This window comes from Oncorhynchus kisutch, linkage group LG27 (genome assembly GCF_002021735.2).
Source record: "Oncorhynchus kisutch isolate 150728-3 linkage group LG27, Okis_V2, whole genome shotgun sequence".
Classification (NCBI taxonomy): Eukaryota; Metazoa; Chordata; class Actinopteri; order Salmoniformes; family Salmonidae; genus Oncorhynchus; species Oncorhynchus kisutch.
In genome coordinates this window covers 8,736,121-8,753,729 of record NC_034200.2, presented here as the reverse complement: position 1 = coordinate 8,753,729, position 17,609 = coordinate 8,736,121, and the positions used below count along the sequence as shown (strand labels likewise).

Genomic DNA, 17,609 nt, shown 5'->3' with positions numbered 1-17,609 from the left:
GCCTTACCTCTCTTATCCTACCTCATTTGCACATGGGGTATATAGATTTTTCTACTGTATTATTGATTGTATGTTTGTTTATTCCATGTGTAAATCTTTGTTGTTGTATGTGTCGAACTGCTTTGCTTCATCTTGGCCAGGTCGCAGTTGCAAATGAGAACTTGTTCTCAACTAGCCTCCCTGGTTAAATAAAGGTGAAATAAAAAATGTAATTAAATAAAAAACACACTGAGAAGCACCCAAGTTATCCCTGTCAACCACATTGTTTTTCTCTGCTTGTCTGTATTATAGGGACATTAGGCAAATCACAGCTCTGCTTCGTAAACAAATACACAAATATAAAATAACTACATTTACACCTTTTCCATGACTACATGGAATACAAACATGTCCTACAGACTGATGCAGTGTAAGGGAATCCTTTTTAATAATACTTTTTTATTGAGTTTGTCAATGAAACTTAAATAAGAAATTCTATGAAAATACAGTAAGTCAAGTAAGTAAAAAAAACAAGTAGGTGAATATTGTTCAATAGCCACATTATTCAGTAAATCAATATATTACATGATATCTATAATGCATTACCCCAACTATTAGGGTTCAGCAACCTAGCCTCAGGGCAATTCATATGATTTGGGACATTTCTTTGTGTCCCTCCATTTACATATCATACTAAATGGAGGTACACACATTTTTGTAAAATGTCCTACTTATGGCTCTGGCTCTGATTTCAGGTTGGGTACAGAGGCTCAGTTGATCCCATCAACTGTTTAATACATAGCAGTACGGTTCTCTAAGGCAGTGGCCACCAACCCTGGTCCTGGGGAGCTAACAATGTGTTTTAACTCATCACTCACTGATCAATACCTAAATTAGCTGAATCAAGTGTATTAGAGCTGGTGGTGCTACAGTAGCCTAGTGATTGAGTAGGAAGTCAGTGGTGTTGGTTAGGAAGGAGCTCCGTATCTGCGTGGTTGAGATTGCATTTGCGATAGTGTAGTCAGAGGCTGTGGTTGTAGTCATAGTTGTGGTCATGGTTGTGGTTGGTTTGGGGGTCTGAGTCGGTGTACTCTGGCCTGAGTCGGAGCTTCCCCACCAGGGTTGACAGGGCCTCCACCCACCCAGCCACTGAGAAGACAGTTGGGGGTGATATCTCTGTGTCCACCACCGCCAGCAGGGAACGAGATCTCTCTGAGAGAGAGTGAAAGAGAGAGGTGAGCCGTATAGTCAGATAGTAAGGCGTGTGTGCACGCATAGGTCTGTGTTTGTGTGTGTGTGTGTGTGTCTGTGTGTGTGTGTGTATTTTCACACTAACCCCTATCCTTAATGAAGTCTCCCTCCTGGCTGACATGGCTGTGTGGGTCAGGCAGCAGACTGGGAGAGAGGAGGAGAGAGAAAGAGAAGAGCAGCACCTGGAGAGAAAAAGAGAGGGAGGGAGAGCATGAACTGCTGCTCGACCCGTTCTATTTATATAGTGTTCAACTGTGGATCTACAGTGCCTTGCGAAAGTATTCGGCCCCCTTGAACTTTGCGACCTTTTGCCACATTTCAGGCTTCAAACATAAAGCTATAAAACTGTATTTTTTTGTGAAGAATCAACAACAAGTGGGACACAATCATGAAGTGGAACGACATTTATTGGATATTTCAAACTTTTTTAACAAATAAAAAACTGAAAAATTTCGCAAGGCACTGTAAGTATTCAATCACAAGGCCTGAGTATTCAATCACAGACATGGTAACAGCCCAGCAACCACCGCAGTGACCTATTTCTTATGTGATCCTGCTCTTTGTGTATATTCCATACCAGGATGCAGGTCGCTTTCTGGGCAGTCTTACTGGAGCCATTAGGTAGAAGAATGTGTAGCCTGGCCAGCTGCTCCAACAGAGAACTGCAGTACCACACACAGAGAGGATTCAGTACATGAAGAGACACGAGAGAGGATAATGAGCTGTATAGTCAAATAGAGATGATTCAAAGCATTCCATTCAAGACAGGAAAGAAGGAAGGAGATTGTAGGGGAGGAAGGAAAGAAGGAGAGAGTAGAGGCGAAGGGGAAGAAGAGAAGAGGAAGGAAGGAGGAAGAGTTAAGGGGAGGAGCCTTGAACAGGTCTCCCTTGTAAACAAGATGTTTAATGCCTTACGTGTTGGTTTCCTCCAGTTGGTGGACTTTCCTCTGTAGCGCCAGGTTGTGTTTACTGCAGGCATCCATCCTGCCAGGGCAGAGAGAGACACTCCATCAGTTCACAAACCTTTTATACATTACAATACCGCAATCAACGAGCTGTATAAGGCCATAATCAAACAAGACAATGCTAACCCAGAAGCGGCGCTCCTAATGGCCAGAGGACTTTAATGCAGGAAAACTTAAATCCGTTTAACCTCATTTCTACCAGCATGTCACGTGCAACCAACGGGGGAAAAAACTTAACCTTAACCTTAACTCCATGAGCTCTCCCATGGCCTCTATTTGGCAAATCCGACCGTAATTTTATCCTCCTGATTCCTGCGTACAAGCAAAAAATCAAGCAGGAAGTACCAGTGACTCGCTCAATATGGAAGTGGTCAGATGACTGTTTTACTAGCACAGACTGGAATATGTTCCCGGGATTCATCCGATGGCATTGAGGAGTATACCACATCAGTCACCAGCTTCATCAATATGTGCATCGATGGCATCGTCCCCACAGTGACCGTACGTACATTGCCCAACCAGAAGCCATGGACAACAGGTAACGTCCGCACTGAGCTAAAGGCTAGAGCTGCCACTTTCAAGGAGCACGACACTATTCTGGACGCTTATAAGAAATCCCGCTATGCCCTCCGGCAAACCATCAAACAGGCAAAGCGTCAATACAGGACTAAGATTGAATCTTACTACTGGCTCTGATGCTCGTCGGATGTGGCAGGGCTTGCAAACTATTACGGATTACAAAGGGAAACCCAGCCACGAGCTGCCCAGTAACGCAAGCCTACCAGACGAGCTAAATGCATCCTATGCTCGCTTCGAGGCAAGCAAAACTGAACCATGAATGAGAGAGCCAGCTGTTCCGGACAACTGTGTGATCACGCTCTCCGTATTCGATGTGAGTAAGACCTTTAAACAGGTCAACATTCACAAGGCCACAGGGTCAGACGGATTACCAGGACGCGTACTCAGAGCATGCGCTGACCAACTGACAAGTGTCTTCACTGACATTTTCAAACTCTCCCTGACTGAGTCTGTAATACCTACATGTTTCAAGCAGACCGCCATAGTCCCTGTGCCAAAGAATGCCAAAATAACCTGCCTAAATGACTACTGCCCTGTAGCACTCACGTCTGTAGCCATGAAGTGCTTTAAAAGGCTGATCATGGCTCACATCAACACAATCATCCCAGAAACCCTAGACCCACTACAATTTGGATACCCCAACAGATCCACAGATGACCCAATCTCTATTGCACTCCACACTGCCCTTTTCCACCTGGACAAAAGTGACACATACGTAAGAATGCTGTTTGACTACAGATCAGCGTTCAACACCATAGTGCCCTCAAAGCACATCACTAAGCTAAGGACCTTTGTACTAAACACCTCCCTCTGCAACTGGATCCTGGACTTCCTGACGTGCCGCCCCCAAGTGATAAGGGTAGGCAACGACACATCTGCCATGCTGATAAAAACACGGGGGCCCATCAAGAGTGTGTGCTTAGTCCCCTCCTGTACTCACTGTTCACCCATGACTACGTGGCCTCACACGACTCCAACACCATCATTACGTTTGCCGACAACACAATGGTGGTAGGCCTGATCACCGACATCGATGAGACAGCCTATCCAAGCGACCCGATAGCTTTCACACAAGGGCGTGTGTGGGTCTCGGGGAGCAGCGGCTCGCTTTTTAACCCTTGCATGTTGGTACTGTATATATTTGATATTAAAGCACATTTTTCAACAGAGACCTGGCAGTGTGGTGCCAGAACAACAACCTCTTCCTCAACGTGAGCAAGACAAAGCAGCTGATCGTGGCCTACAGGAAAAGGAGGGCCGAGCATGCCCCCATTCACATCAAGGGGGCTGTAGTGGAGCAGGTCGAGAGCTTCAAGTTCCTTGGTGTACACATCACCAACGAACTATCATGGTCCATCACACCAAGACAGTCGTGAAGATGGCACAACAACTCCTATTCCCCCTCAGGTGACTGAAAAGATCTGGTATGGGTCCTCAGATCCTCAAAAAGTTCTACAGCTGCACCTTTGAGAGCATCCTGTTACTGGTTGCATCACCACTTGGTATGGCAAATGCTCATCATCTGACTGCAAGGTGCTACAGAGGGTAGTGTGTACGGCCCAGTACATCACTGGGGACAAGCTTTCTGCCATCCAGGACCTCTACACCAGGCGGTGTCAGAGGAAGGCCCGAAAAATGGTCAAAGACTCCAGCCACCCAAGTCATAGACTGTTCTCTCTGCTACCTCACGGCAAGCGGTACCGGAGCGCCAAGTTTAGGTCCAAAAGGCTCCTTAACAGGTTCTACCCCAAAACCATAAGACTGCTTAACAATGACCCCTTTTTTACGGTGCTGCTACTCGCTGTTTATTATCTATGCTAGTCATTTTACCCCTACTTACTCTATGCTAGTCATTTTACCCCTACCTACATGTACATATTAACCTCAATTACCTCGACTAACCTGTACCCCCTCACATTGACTCAGTATCGGTACGCCCTGTATATAGCCTCGTTATTGTTATTTTCTTGTGTTACTTTTATTTATTTATTTAATTAAATTTTTCTTTATTAGCAAATATTTTCTTACTTAGAAAGCATTTCACGGTAAAGTCTACTCCTGTTGTATTTGGCGCATGTGATAAATAACATTTGATTGGATAATTACTGGTGCATTGGACCACCAACTGGGCAACATTGCTTTTGGTCCATACCTGCCCTCCAGACCATCTACGTACTCCCTCTTCTTCTTCCTGCTCTCCTGGGCCGACTGCTTGTTGCGGATCTTCCTGCGGATCTTCTTCAGGACCCTCTCCTCGTACTGATCCAGGAGAACATAGTCAGACAGCAGAGAGAGTAAGCGAATGAAGACAGAGATGATTAGAGTTGGTTAAAGTGAAAGAGTACAAACGTTTTTTTAAAGTTAAATTGTAACAAACAGGGATGGTTGGCTGGCCAGGTGGACATTAGGGCCAGTGGTAGCCTACCTTAGTAAAGGGCAGTTGGCTGGGCAGGTGGACACCCTCTTTAGCCAGCAGCTTCTTCTCGTCCTCGTTAAGGACCACCTCCTGCAGGGAATTCTGGGAGTCACAGGAGAATGGGAAGACACAACGATTACTGCAGGGCTTCAGACAGTCACATAAACGGGTTGTCTGACAACGTCCTGAAAATGATGTGCACGCATTGCAGGGGTAGAAGGACCTATGTTGTTATGATTCTGAATGGTCAGATAGCTAGCAACAGTGAGAAGCTGCCATGTGGGGAGTGGCTTGTTTCAGCTAGTTGAATCTTGTTCTTGATACCATGTCTTGTTTTGAGGTGTTTTGACTTATACCTTGTCTATGATAATTTGGCTCATAATTGATACATACAGTTGAAGTCGGAAGTTTACATACACTTAGGTTGGATTCATTAAAGCACATTTTTCAACCACTCCACACATTTCTTGTTAACAATCTATAGTTTTGGCAAGTCGGTTAGGACATCTACTTTGTTCATGACACAGATAATTTTTCCAACAATTGTTTACAGACAGATTATTTCACTTATAATTCAATGTATCACTATTCCAGTGGGTGCAAAGTTTGCATACACTATGTTGACTGTGCCTTTAAACAGCTTGGAAAATTCCAGAAATGGCTTTAGAAGCTTCAGCCATCATACCGCTCAGGGAGAAGACGCGTTCTGTCTCCTAGAGATGAACGTACTTTGGTGCAAAAAGTGCTAATCAATCCCAGAACAACAGCAAAGGATCTTGTGTGGATGCTGGAGGTAACAGGTACAAAGGTATCTATATCCACAGTAAAACAAGTCCTATATCGACATAACCTGAAAGGCCGCTCAGCAAGGAAGAAGCCACTGCTCCAAAACCGCCATAAAAAGCCAGACTATGGTTTGCAACTACACATGGGGACAAAGATCATACTTTTTGGAGAAATGTCCTCTGGTCTGATGAAACAAAAATAGAACTGTTTGGCCATAATGACCATCGTTATGTTTGGAAGAAAAAGGGGGAGGCTTGCAACCCGAAGAACACCATCCCAACCGTGAAGCACGGTGTCACGCCCTGACCTTAGAGAGCCTTTTTATGTCTCTATTTGGTTTGGTCAGGGTGTGATTTGGGTGGGCATTCTATGTTCTGTTTTCTATGTTTTTGTATTTCTATGTTTTGGCCGGGTATGGTTCTCAATCAGGGACAGCTGTCTATCATTGTCTCTGATTGGGAATCATACTTAGGCAGCCTTTTTCCCTTCTGTCATTGTGGGAAGTTGTCTTTGTTAGGGGCATTATAGCCCTTGTAAGCTTCACGGTCGTTTTAGTTATTTCTTGTTTTGTTGTTGTACGCTCACCACGCTGAACCTTGGTCTTCCTTGAACGACGGGCGTGACACAGGGGGGTGGCAGCATCATGTTGTGGGGGTGCTTTGCTGCAGGAGGGACTGGTGCACTTCACAAATAGATGGCATCATGAGGGAGGAAAATTATATGGATATATTGAAGCAACATCACAAGACATCAGTCAGGAAGTTAAAGCTTGGTCGCAAATGGGTCTTCCAAATGGACAATGACCCCAAGCATACTTCCAAAGTTGTGGCAAAATGGCTTAAGGACAACAAAGTCAAGGTATTGGAGTGGCTTCACAAAGCCCTGACCTCAATCGTATAGAAAATTTGTGGGCAGAACTGAAAAGGCGTGTGCGAGCCTGGAGGCCTGCAAACCTGACTCAGTTACACCAGCTCTGTCAGGAAGAATGGGCCAAAATGCACCCAAATGAATGTTTTTGTAGGATTTAATGTCAGGAATTGAAAAACTGAGTTTAAATGTATTTGGCTAAGGTGTATGTAAACTTCAGACTTCAACTGTAGCTAACTACCAACTGTAACGACGTATTAGAGACAATAAGTGATTATTGTCCAAATGTATTTATGTTTTTAATAAACATTTGAAGATGAAATATAGTTTACATGTTATCAATAATACATGTTATCAGTAATCTAAACCAACCCCATCTGTTTTGCCCACCGAAGATGCGCACACCTCGGTTTTGTCACTCAAAACCTATACTGTGTTTATGTCCTATTTTCTGCCCATCTCTGTCTTTGTGTCTGTTTGTCTGTGTCAATCTGGGTCTCTCTGTCTCCCGCCTCCTCCCCTAGAACCTAGACCTACAGCTCCAGTTTTGAACAGTTCTGAATGGATTTCGTACCGTAGATGAAAGCAATATGGCGTGGCCTCCACTCCCCTGTCCCTCTGACTCACCGTCTCTCTTATTCCAGACAGCAGCAGGTCCTTGACAGTGAGATGGTAACCAGAGGGCAGCTGGGAGTTGTGGGTATCCCCATTGCTCTCTTGGAAGAGGCCAGACTCCCATCCATCTGAGAAGACAGAGAGATGTAGGACCAGATTTACTGAGGGCTCAAAACAGTTACAAGATTGTATTCTATTTTATTCTATTCTATTCCATTCCATTATTCTATTTACTAACGTTAATGTGTGTCGGGGAAATCTGTCATATTTGGTCAAATCCAATGGCTCTCCCACAGGCACCAACAGCTGGCTCTGATCTACTTAACACCCAACTTGTTAAGAAGGCCTGAGCGGTGGGAGACATTATCACAGGGATGCAGTATGCCTGTCACAAGATGGTCATGAGATGGTCACATTCACCAATGAGAATGTATAGATAGTTCTGTACGACCAATGAGATGTTGTGTGTGTTGACAGTTAAAAGGAGATGTACTTTTAGATCTGATTGCTGACCGTTGAAGCGCGACCCTTCATCGGACGGTGTATTATCAAACAAGTAGAGTTTTGAGAATTGTCTAAGATTCCTTGATTTGTTTTCACTCCTCTGTAAGTCTGAACTTACTGTTTGGCCATTTTGTAATTTGGGTGAACTATCCATTTAAGGTTAGGGATAGGGTTAAGCTTAATTTCATTAATTCATTCCGAGTGGTTAAGGTTAGGTTTAAGAGAGGGGTTCCAAAACTTTTATGCCCACGACCCCATTTTGATATCAACATTTTCTCGCCACCCCACCATGTAAACAAAGTGATGTAATCAAAGGACAATGTTCACTTTTTTATTGGTGCTATAGCAGTCTATTACAAATCAGTTTGACAGTACTTTTGACAGTATTTCAATCTAAAATAAGTATGGTTTGATGTGACTGAAATGCATCAGAAAGGAATTTCAGAAGATCATCAGACAATCATTTTGTATGATATTCTGTGTAGAAAAGAATATTATCATCGTTTCTCCCCCAGTCTGATTTAGTGCCTGGTCTTGTCCGCTCTGTTTAATGAGTCCAGCTTGAGCGAAACAGAAGACACTGAGTATACCAAACATTAGGAACACCTTCCTAGTATTGAGTTGCACCCCCACCCTTTTGCTCTCAGAAGAGCTTGAATTCGTTGGGACATGGACTCTACAAGGTGTCGAAAGTGTTCCACAGGGATGCTGGCCCATGTTGACTCCAATGCTTCCCACAGTTGTGTCAAATTGGCTGGATGTCCTTTGGGGGGTGGACCATTCTTGATACACACAGGAAACTGTTGAGCGTGAAAAATGCAGCAGCGTTTCAAAGGCACTTAAATCTTTGTCTTTCCTATTCACCCTCTGAATGGCACACATACACAATCCATGTCTCAAGGCTGGGGTCATATTTTGTAGCTTAAACTGTTCAAAATATAGAGCCACATTAGTCGGAAGAAAACAGAATTGGCTTTGTTTATTACAACTACATCTAATGGCTAACAGAGGTTACTGACGCAACCCCGGTTCTATGAACCAAGCACAAGTTTTTTATTTAATTTCAGATTTTCTCTACATTTTCTTATCTCTTTGTGGGTATGCTCTGATGTGGCTAGAATAAGAAAAAATATAATAAAATAGAACGGGCTGGGTAGACTGGAGGTTTCAATTCAAATCGATATTCTGTGATGCTGACGGACCACTGATGGTGCTCCATGCGGATGGAGTGTTCAATGAATTCATCATAGAGATCATTTCCATTGCAGGAACACTCAATAGAGCAGGGGTATTCAAATCCAGAGATCGTGGTCCTCAGGTTTTTAAAATTTTCTCCCTGGTAGTCAATTGAAAAGAATATTGATTGAGTCAATTCCCCTAGTGTTCAAAAGTTTCCACCAGGCTGATTCAGGTGAGGGGGGGGGGGGGGTGAAAACCTCTGTAGAATGGACCAAACCTGGATTCAAATACATGCGTATTTGTGTATTTATATTTATAACAAATAAACAAATAATTTGTTTCTCTGTATTTGACTATTTTTCAAATAATGTGGCCAAATCAAATAAATGTAGGAATTTTTAAGTATTTTCAAATATTTGTTTCCAAATACATAATTTCAAATACACCTTGGACCAAACAGACCTGAGTTGAAATGCATGAATTATTTCAATATTTGTATTTGAAAATTGTATACCAACACTTGTGTATTACCAAATCACGTGTACCTGTTACTTCCAGCATCTTCACAAGGTCCTTTGCTGTTGTTCTGGGATTGATTTGCACTTTTCGCACCAAAGTTCGTTCATCTCTAGGAGACAGAACGTGTCTCCTTCCTGAGCGATATGACAGCTGCTTGGTCCAATCGTGTTTATACTTGCGTACTATTGTTTGTACAGATGAACGTGGTACCTTCAGGCGTTTGGAAATTGCTCCCAAGGATGAACTAGACTTCTGGAGGTTTACAATTTATTTTCTGAGGTCATGGCTGATTTCTTTGGATTTTTCTGTGATGTCAAGCAAAGAGGCACTGAGTTTGAAGGTAGGCCTTGAAATACATCCACAGGTACCTCTCCAATTGACTCAAATGATGTCAATTAGCTTATCAGAAGCTAAAGCTATGACATAATTTTCTGGAATTTTCCAAGCTGTTTAAAGGCACAGTCAACTTAGTGTATGTAAACTTCTGACCCACCGGAATAGTGATACAGTGAATTATAAGTGAAATAATCTGTTAACAATTGTTGGAAAATTACTTGTGTCATGCACGCAGTAGATGTCTTAACCGACTTGCCAAAACTATAGTTTGTTAACAAGAAATTTGTGGAGTGGTTGAAAAATGAGTTTTAATGACTCCAACCTAAGTGTATGTAAATTTACGACTTCAACTGTCTGTGCATCTGTTCCAGAGGTGTGTATTACCTAAGTCGATGGAGACATCAGGTGCCAGGCAGTGCAGTGCAGACCTGGTGAGGTTAGAGTGGAGGTTAGGGAGATGGGCTTGGTCGAAGGCATGGAAGGGGGGGCTGGAGGGCGGGTTACGGCTGTCCAGGTGATCGGAGCCAGAGTTGGGATCCTCACTGATGCCACTGTCGCTGGGGGAGTAGGGCCACATGGGGGAGGTGGGGGCAGACGATGAGTCAGTGCCACCTAACAGAGTATCCAGGAAATCATCACCGCCACCTTCTTGGCTCAGAGACTACAGGAGGTTGTGTGTGTGTGTGTGTGTGTGTGTGTGTGTGTGTGTGTGTGTGTGCGTGTGTGTGGGTATGTGTGTGTGTGTGCGTGGGTGGGGAGGGTGAGATACATGCAGAGAGAGAAAATAAAACCAAAGACACGTCATCAGACATACAGTACACAAACAGATTACAGGTTATCTTACTATACAGAAACCTACTACACACTCAGGAATAATGCAATCACTCACACACACACAAACATGCACGCACACGCACGCAAACGCATACACACCCATACATCAGCCAGAGATAATACCCCTGTCTAGGGCCATTAAAGATAAAGAACTGCTATGATTGAGGTCTGACAGTTCTGGTGAAGGGAACAGGATGCCCCCTCCCCACAAGCTGTCAATGAGAGTCATATATTTAGAAATATAAATATATGTCTCTGCTGTCAATCAATAACTGTCATTGGGCAATGGGAAAAGATGATGATGGCAGATGGACAAGGTCAACATGTACCACACAAGACCAAAAAAAGACATGGGATTGAGCATATTGTCCTATTCAGATTGGTTACATTTGTGGCTGACTTTCCATAAGTATGAATGTAAAATCTCTTTTTCTCGTCTTCCTGGCTTTTGACCCTTGCCTGAGCCTACCTGCCGTCCTGTACCTTTGCTCCACCTCTGGATTACTGACCCCTGCCTCCCTTGACCTGTTGTATGCCTGCCCCGGTTACAATCAACATTGTTACTTCACACAGTCTGCACTTGGGTCTTACCTTGATACCTGATACCAGGAAAACTATGGGTCCTAGTTACTTACTGACAAGGAGAAACTCAGATATGTCACAAAATCTCTAGGGTGCTTTTACTGATGGAAAGGGCTGGAGGAGAAAGTGGAATGGTGTTGTCACTCACCTCGGGCGATGTGATTTGCCAGGGCTGGTTACCATGGCAACTGAGGGTTCCGTCTGACTGGTTGAGCAGGAGATCTATAAATTCAATTCCTCCCTATAGAGGAGAAACATACTGATTGGTTACAACTCGGGACAGGAGTATTTTCTGACTATATGAACTGACCAGGTGTTACGCCCTGATCTGTTTCACCTGGCCTTGTGCTTGTCCCTACCCCCTCCAGGTGTCGCCCATCTGCCCCACTTATCCTCTGGGTATTTATACCTGTTTTTCTGTCTGTCTGTGCCAGTTCATCTTGTTTGTCAAGCTTACCAGCGCCTGTCTTTCCCAGCCTCTCTTTTTCTTCGTCCTCCTGGTTTTTGACCGTTGCCTGCCCTGACCCTGTACCCGCCTGCCTGACCACTCTGCCTGACCCTGAGCCTGCCTGCCATCCTGTACCTTTGCTCCTATCGACCCCTGCCTGCCTTGACCTGTCGTTTTCCTGCCCCTGTTGTTACAATAAACATTGTTACTTCACACAGTCTGCACTTGGGTCTTACCTTGATACCTGATAGTACGAACTGGCCATGACTGAACCAGCAGACTTGGACCAGCTCCGCAATGCCATCTCCTCCTAAGGAGCCACCATTGGTAGGCAAGAGGAGTTGATTCGCGTTCTGATGGAAGGGTTCCAGGCCATGGCCGAATGTCACGACCTAGCCTTGGACGCATTGCGGGAGCCATTCCGTGGGTTGCCTACTAGGCAGCCAACCACGATGGTAACCTCCCAGCCCCTCTGTAACCCGGCTGGTAGCAGCACTGTCACCCCGATTTCCCAGGAACCCCCAATACCTCCCCCGGAGCGCTATGATGAAGATTCCAGAACCTACCGGGCTTTTCTCTCCCAGTGCTCCCTCATTTTCGAGCTGCAGCCTTCTTCGTTCCCCTCGGACCGCTCGAAGATAGAGTATATTATTATGCTGATGTTCGGGAGGGCACTCGCCTGGGCCACAGCAATGTGGGAGCAACAATCCGCCGTCTGCCTCAGTCTGGAGGTATTTGTGGCGGAGGTGAGAAAGGTGTTAAAGGCTCCGGTGTCTGGGAGAGAGGCTGCCCGGAGGTTACTCCAGCTTCGGCAGGACACCCTCAGTGTGGCAGACTGTGTGGTGGAGTTCCGCACTCTAGAAGTGGAGGGTACCTGGAACCCGGAAGCGCTATTGGACACGTTCCTGCACGGATTATCGGAGGAGGTAAAAGATGAGCTTGCAGCCCAAGAACTACCAACGGATCTCGACTCACTCATTGCTTCAACCATCCGGATCGATGGTCGGCTACGGGAACGTATGAGGGAGAAGAGGTCCGATTGCGATCCCAATCACTCACTGAGGGATCCCACCTTGCAGCTGATGAACTCCGGAATTCCCTGGCGTCCCCGGCGTCTACTTCCCCGATCCGAGCTTACCCGAGTCCCTCCAAGAGCCTCCAGAGACTGCCGATTCACCTCTTCCCGAGCCGATGCAGCTCGGCAGGACTAGGCTGTTTCCAGCCGAATGTGCACGCAGACTTGAGACCCAGAGTTGTCTGTATTAAAGTACTGCCGGTCATTTTGTGTCTACCTGTCCCTTCAAGAGACCTAGCTCATTCGTTGGAGTGAGTACTCTGGTGGGTCTGAAAGGTGATTGTTTTTCTCTCCTTACTCGCCCCCCTCTCCATGCCACCCTGCTGTGGGGCGACCAGTCCAAGTCTCTCCAGGTACTCATCGACTCGGGGGCCGATGTGAGTCTCATGGACGTTACCCTGGCATCCGAGCTGGGCATCCCCACTCAACCCCTCTCCATTCCCATGGATGTTAGAGTACTGGACGCATGCTCTATAGGCCGGGTCACCCACCAGACCACCCCCAGTCAACCTACAAGTGTTGGGGAACCACAGCGAGATGATCCAATTCCTGCTGGTTGAGTCTCCTCAGGTTCCCGTGGTATTGGACCCGGCCCTCATCGCCGACTTTCACCGCCGGCACCCCAGTCAACCAAGGGTCTGCCCAGGTGGAATGCCAGGTGGCGTCCCTAGAGGGAGGGGTACTGTCACGCCCTGATCTGTTTCACCTGTCCTTGTGCTTGTCTCCACCACTTCCAGGTGTCGCCCATCTTCCCCACTTATCCTCTAGGTATTTATACCTGTGTTTTCTGTCTGTGCCAGTTCGTCTTGTTTGTCAAGCTTACCAGCGTTTGTCCTGTCAGCTCCTGTCTTTTCCCAGCCTCTCTTTTTCTTGTCTTCCTGGTTTTTGACCCTTGCCTGTCCTGACCCAGTTTCCGCCCGCCTGACCACTCTGCCTGTCCCAGACCCTGAGCCTGCCTGCCGACTATAAGTGGGTCACATAGCTAAAATAACACAGGGAATCTCTTCACAGGAGCTATAGACACAGAGAAATGTGGGTGTTTGTTATAGTTGTATTTTTGTGTTTCCTGTGCTCCCTTCTTGATTGATGTAATTGTGTCACTAGCTCCTTATTGTGTACTTTCTGTTTGTTGCTTTTGTAATGCAGTGCTCCCTTGCAAAATAGACTTTGTTCTCAATGTGACATTAAATAAATTAAATAAATAGACAGGTGGACACAAAAATAACAGATCAGGGCACCTCTATAGAAGTATAAACTTGTTAACATGGATCCTGAGACCAGTCAGAGTCAATGAATAATCCTGACTCTTCCTATAGATAAATATAAACAGTAGACTACATGACTCCATAACACCAATACATATACACAACTTTGGTTTTAGAAGTGGGGGGGGACATAATCATTATTTTTTATTATTTTATTATTTTCCAGTCGGATAAACACTCCAAGCAGCCTATCCGACCACTCGGTGGCGTCAGGCATGGTCCTAAAGCACACCGTTGCCTGATTTTTGGATCACATTCCAATGATAAAGGCCGTCATTGTAAATAAGAATTTGTTCTTAACTGACTTGCCTAGTTAAATAAAGGTTAAAAAAAAATTAAACTGGGCGGACAAAAATGCTATTTCAGAATGTGGGGCATGTTCCCCCCCTCGTCACCAGTGAAAGTTGCTCACCCTGCATATAGAGCATATGGTTCCTGGGTTGAGAAGTCTAAAATAAGTCACAAAAATATACTTTCAAAGAGAGAATGTTGATATAATACAGGTCAATATCTACAGTGCCTTGCGAAAGTATTCGGCCCCCTTGAACTTTGCGACCTTTTGCCACATTTCAGGCTTCAAACATAAAGATATAAAACTGTATTTTTTTGTGAAGAATCAACAACAAGTGGGACACAATCATGAAGTGGAACGACATTTATTGGATATTTCAAACTTTTTTAACAAATCAAAAACAGAAAAATTGGGCGTGCAAAATTATTCAGCCCCCTTAAGTTAATACTTTGTAGCGCCACCTTTTGCTGCGATTACAGCTGTAAGTTGCTTGGGGTATGTCTCCATCAGTTTTGCACATCGAGAGACTGAGATTTTTTCCCATTCCTCCTTGCAAAGCAGCTCGAGCTCAGTGAGGTTGGATGGAGAGCATTTGTGAACAGCAGTTTTCAGTTCTTTCCACAGATTCTCGATTGGATTCAGGTCTGGACTTTGACTTGGCCATTCTAACACCTGGATATGTTTATTTTTGAACCAATTCCATTGTAGATTTTGCTTTATGTTTTGGATCATTGTCTTGTTGGAAGACAAATCTCCGTCCCAGTCTCAGGTCTTTTGCAGACTCCATCAGGTTTTCTTCCAGAATGGTCCTGTATTTGGCTCCATCCATCTTCCAATCAATTTTAACCATCTACCCTGTCCTGCTGAAGAAAAGCAGGCCCAAACCATGATGCTGCCACCCCCATGTTTGACAGTGGGGATAGGGTGTTCAGGGTGATGAGCTGTGTTGCTTTTACGCCAAACATAACGTTTTGCATTGTTGCCAAAAAGTTCAATTTTGGTTTCATCTGACCAGAGCACCTTCTTCCACATGTTTGGTGTGTCTCCCAGGTGGCTTGTGGCAAACTTTAAACGACACTTTTTATGGATATCTTTAAGAAATGGCTTTCTTCTTGCCACTCTTCCATAAAGGCCAGATTTGTGCAATATACGACTGATTGTTGTCCTATGGACAGAGTCTCCCACCTCAGCTGTAGATCTCTGCAGTTCATCCAGAGTGATCATGGGCCTCTTGGCTGCATCTCTGATCAGTCTTCTCCTTGTATGAGCTGAAAGTTTAGAGGGAGAGCCAGGTCTTGGTAGATTTGCAGTGGTCTGATACTCCTTCCATTTCAATATTATCGCTTGCACAGTGCTCCTTGGGATGTTTAAAGCTTGGGAAATCTTTTTGTATCCAAATCCGGCTTTATAGAGACCTACCCCAAGCGACTTACAGCTGTAATCGCAGCAAAAAGTGGCGCTACAAAGTATTAACTTAAGGGGGCTGAATAATTTTGCACGCCCAATTTTTCAGTTTTTGATTTGTTAAAAAAGTTTGAAATATCCAATAAATGTCGTTCCACTTCATGATTGTGTCCCGCAATGTGTTCGCAATGTCATTATAGAACCCACAAATGAGTATGTTTTTTAAATTGAAGTCTTAATATGACCACAATGCTCTATGATGAAATAAGCTGACATTGAAAGCCACTTCAAACTATGAATGACAAAGCACACATCTAATTCAAACACCTGTCTAAGAAACACAACAACAAAAAACAGAAATCCACACAAGATAGTTTTCTTTACCTTGTTTGAGATATGGGTCATTATTCCAACTTTCCAATGAGATTGGTGCAAGAAGTTGTAAATATTCAACAGGAATGGTCAAAAGTTGTCAATAGCTACCTTGATAAATATTTCAAGCTGGGATTGCAGTGAGTGTTTCCTGTAGCTAAGTATGTGCGTTTTTGTATGTGCATATGAGCCTGTTCCACGGGACAAAGTTGAAATTCCAATCATATTGAAATCTCAGCAGAAATGAGATTGTGTTTGTGTGTGTGTGTGTGTGTGTGTGTGTGTGTGTGTGTGTGTGTGTGTGTGTGTGTGTGTGTGTGTGTGTGTGTGTGTGTGTGTGTGTGTGTGTCTGTGTGTGTGTGTGTGTGTGTGTGTGTGTGTGATTCCCCCCCCTCACCAAACACACACACACACACATTTTAATTTAAATGATCAAATTTTGTTTAATCTGAATAGTTATCTCCTAAATTCCTTTCCATGTTTCATATTTTAGATATTTAATTCATGTAATTGACACAGGGGTACTTTTATCCATCATGGAGTACCATGTAGAATGTAATCAAACTGAGGTGACCATTTGGGGTTTTTGTTCCATTATTTGCACATATTACATCACTTTTTTTCTGGTATATCATATGATTCATAAATAAGCTATGCATATAAATCGACACATTGTTGTGTTTAGTTAATGACAGCTATTTCTCAATTCAACAATAACCTGAGGCCTTATCAGCGTGCCTTGCTCTTATCTCTATATACGAGGGCGTCTGCCTGCCAATGTGCGTGTGTCTAAGAATTACACCTACCATAAAGAACATTATGTCATGTTCTCTAATAATGTTTTATCATTGCATTTATCAAAGACAAAAGAGGTGTACCTTTCAGAACATGGTTTCCAAATGACTGTAGCTGGAAGTTTCCATGCAATTGTTTTACACAAATTCCCATGGATATGAAAATTGTGGGGGGGGTGTATCAGAGATATCTGACCACAACATAACATCAGAATGAATGACCAAGAGAGTTATATATTTGCCTGTAATATGACTTTTGCAGGTGGGTGTTGTCCAGAGGCAATATTCAACCGTACCATGATGAAGATGTTAATGCCAGGAGTCAGGACACTTTGTTTTTTTTAATGATATACAGTGCATTCAGAAAGTACTCGGACCTCTTAACATTTTCCACATTTTGTTACATGGATTTAATACATGTTTCCCCATCAATCTACATACCCCATATTGACGAAGTGAAAACAGGTTTTTAGACATTTTTGCACATTTATTTCAAATAAAAAACAGAAATACCTTATTTATGTAAGTAGTCAGACCCTTCGCTATG

At 44.1% G+C, this 17,609-nt stretch overlaps 1 protein-coding gene across 1 annotated transcript; it reads right to left on the bottom strand.

Annotated features, from left to right (window-relative positions):
- Positions 1-418: 418 nt before the first annotated feature.
- LOC116357815 (cyclic AMP-responsive element-binding protein 3-like protein 3-B) lies at positions 419-16,445 on the bottom strand. The gene is made up of 10 exons (XM_031807098.1): positions 16,281-16,445; positions 11,561-11,653; positions 10,381-10,657; positions 7,471-7,586; positions 5,200-5,292; positions 4,927-5,033; positions 2,146-2,214; positions 1,808-1,892; positions 1,316-1,412; positions 419-1,191 (listed from the first exon to the last, which is right to left on the bottom strand). The coding sequence occupies exons 1-10, from the start codon at positions 16,299-16,301 to the stop codon at positions 1,001-1,003; spliced, it is 1,149 nt and encodes a 382-aa protein (XP_031662958.1). The 5' UTR covers positions 16,302-16,445; the 3' UTR covers positions 419-1,000.
- Positions 16,446-17,609: the final 1,164 nt, after the last annotated feature.